The sequence below is a fragment of the Austrofundulus limnaeus genome, unplaced genomic scaffold, assembly GCF_001266775.1.
Source record: "Austrofundulus limnaeus strain Quisiro unplaced genomic scaffold, Austrofundulus_limnaeus-1.0 Scaffold1742, whole genome shotgun sequence".
In the NCBI taxonomy this organism is placed as follows: domain Eukaryota; kingdom Metazoa; phylum Chordata; class Actinopteri; order Cyprinodontiformes; family Rivulidae; genus Austrofundulus; species Austrofundulus limnaeus.
The window spans coordinates 16,617-17,833 of NW_013954144.1; the positions used below are offsets into that span (position 1 = coordinate 16,617).

Genomic DNA, 1,217 nt, shown 5'->3' on the forward strand with positions numbered 1-1,217 from the left:
TGTCAGAGCAGGTCACAGACTGACTTCCTGTTGTCAGAGCAGGTCACAGACTGACTTCCTGTTGTCAGAGCAGGTCACAGACTGACTTCCTGTTGTCAGAGCAGGTCACAGACTGACTTCCTGTTGTCAGAGCAGGTCACAGACTGACTTCCTGTTGGCAGAGCAGGTCACAGACTGACGTCACGTGAAGACGAGTCGTCTCAGCTCACAGCAGTTTCATGGACCACCTGGACTGGAAGGATGTGGTCCAGGTGGTCCGGCTGGGCTACGTGCTCACCAGGATGCAGCTCATGAACTGAGACACAGCTGTAGGTGCTGACCAATCAGARCGCAGCAGTTTGAACTAACTTTATTGACACTGTTTGTTTGTGCAGAAAGTCTCTCCTCACTGCCTCTTCATCCTGTTCGGTGAGAAGATTTTTTAAAAAAAACTCATCAGTTTTACTCAGCTGCTCCTCAATCTTCTGATGTTGTTTACCTGTTGTTGTTTACCTCTCATTATTGACCTGTTGTTGTTTACCTCTCGTTGTTGACTGTTTTTCAGGTGTTTATGGAGATGTTCAGAGAGTAAAACTTCTCTTCAATAAGAAAGAAAATGCTTTGATTCAGATGAGTGATTCCACTCAGGCCCAGCTCGGTCAGAAACTCTTTATTTGTTTTAAAACACATCTCTTCCAGCRCACAGAAGTTCACTTTTTATTAACCTTGGCTTTATATCTTTCAAATCAACATATTTTCAATCTTCACAGCTATGAGTCACCTGAACGGACAGCGTCTCCATGGTAACGTCATCCGGGTGACGCTGTCYAAACACCCTGTGGTGCAGCTGCCCCGTGTGGGGGCGGGGCATGAAGAACAGGCACTGACACAGGACTTCTCAGGCTCCGCCCTCCACCGCTTCAAAAAACCTGGATCCAAAAACTTCAACAATATTTTCCCTCCATCCGCGACACTGCACCTGTCCAACATCCCGTAAGACCGCCCACTTCCTGTTCTACCTGACAGCCTCGTGTCTCAGTCCTCGTGTCTCAGTCCTCATGTCTCTGTCCTCTTGTCCATCCTCGTCTCCTAGCTCCTCGATCTGTGAGGACACGCTGAAGGATTTGTTCTCCTCCAGAAGATTCACAGTCAAAGCCTTCAAGTTTTTCCAGTAAGTTACAAGTTATATATTTGTATAATGTATATATAAATATATATATCGATATATATATATATAT

At 45.8% G+C, this 1,217-nt stretch overlaps 1 protein-coding gene across 1 annotated transcript in view; it reads left to right on the plus strand.

Annotated features, from left to right (window-relative positions):
* Positions 1-1,162, plus strand: part of LOC106536240 (polypyrimidine tract-binding protein 3) — a gene marked incomplete at its 5' end in the record, with an annotated part of 7,592 nt that extends 6,430 nt beyond the window's left edge. Inside the window, 4 exon segments of the mRNA XM_014033449.1 lie at positions 375-408; positions 545-637; positions 750-972; positions 1,073-1,162. Of these exon segments, the coding sequence (XP_013888903.1) occupies positions 375-408; positions 545-637; positions 750-972; positions 1,073-1,154 (432 nt within the window).
* Between the last annotated feature and the right edge of the window lie 55 nt (positions 1,163-1,217).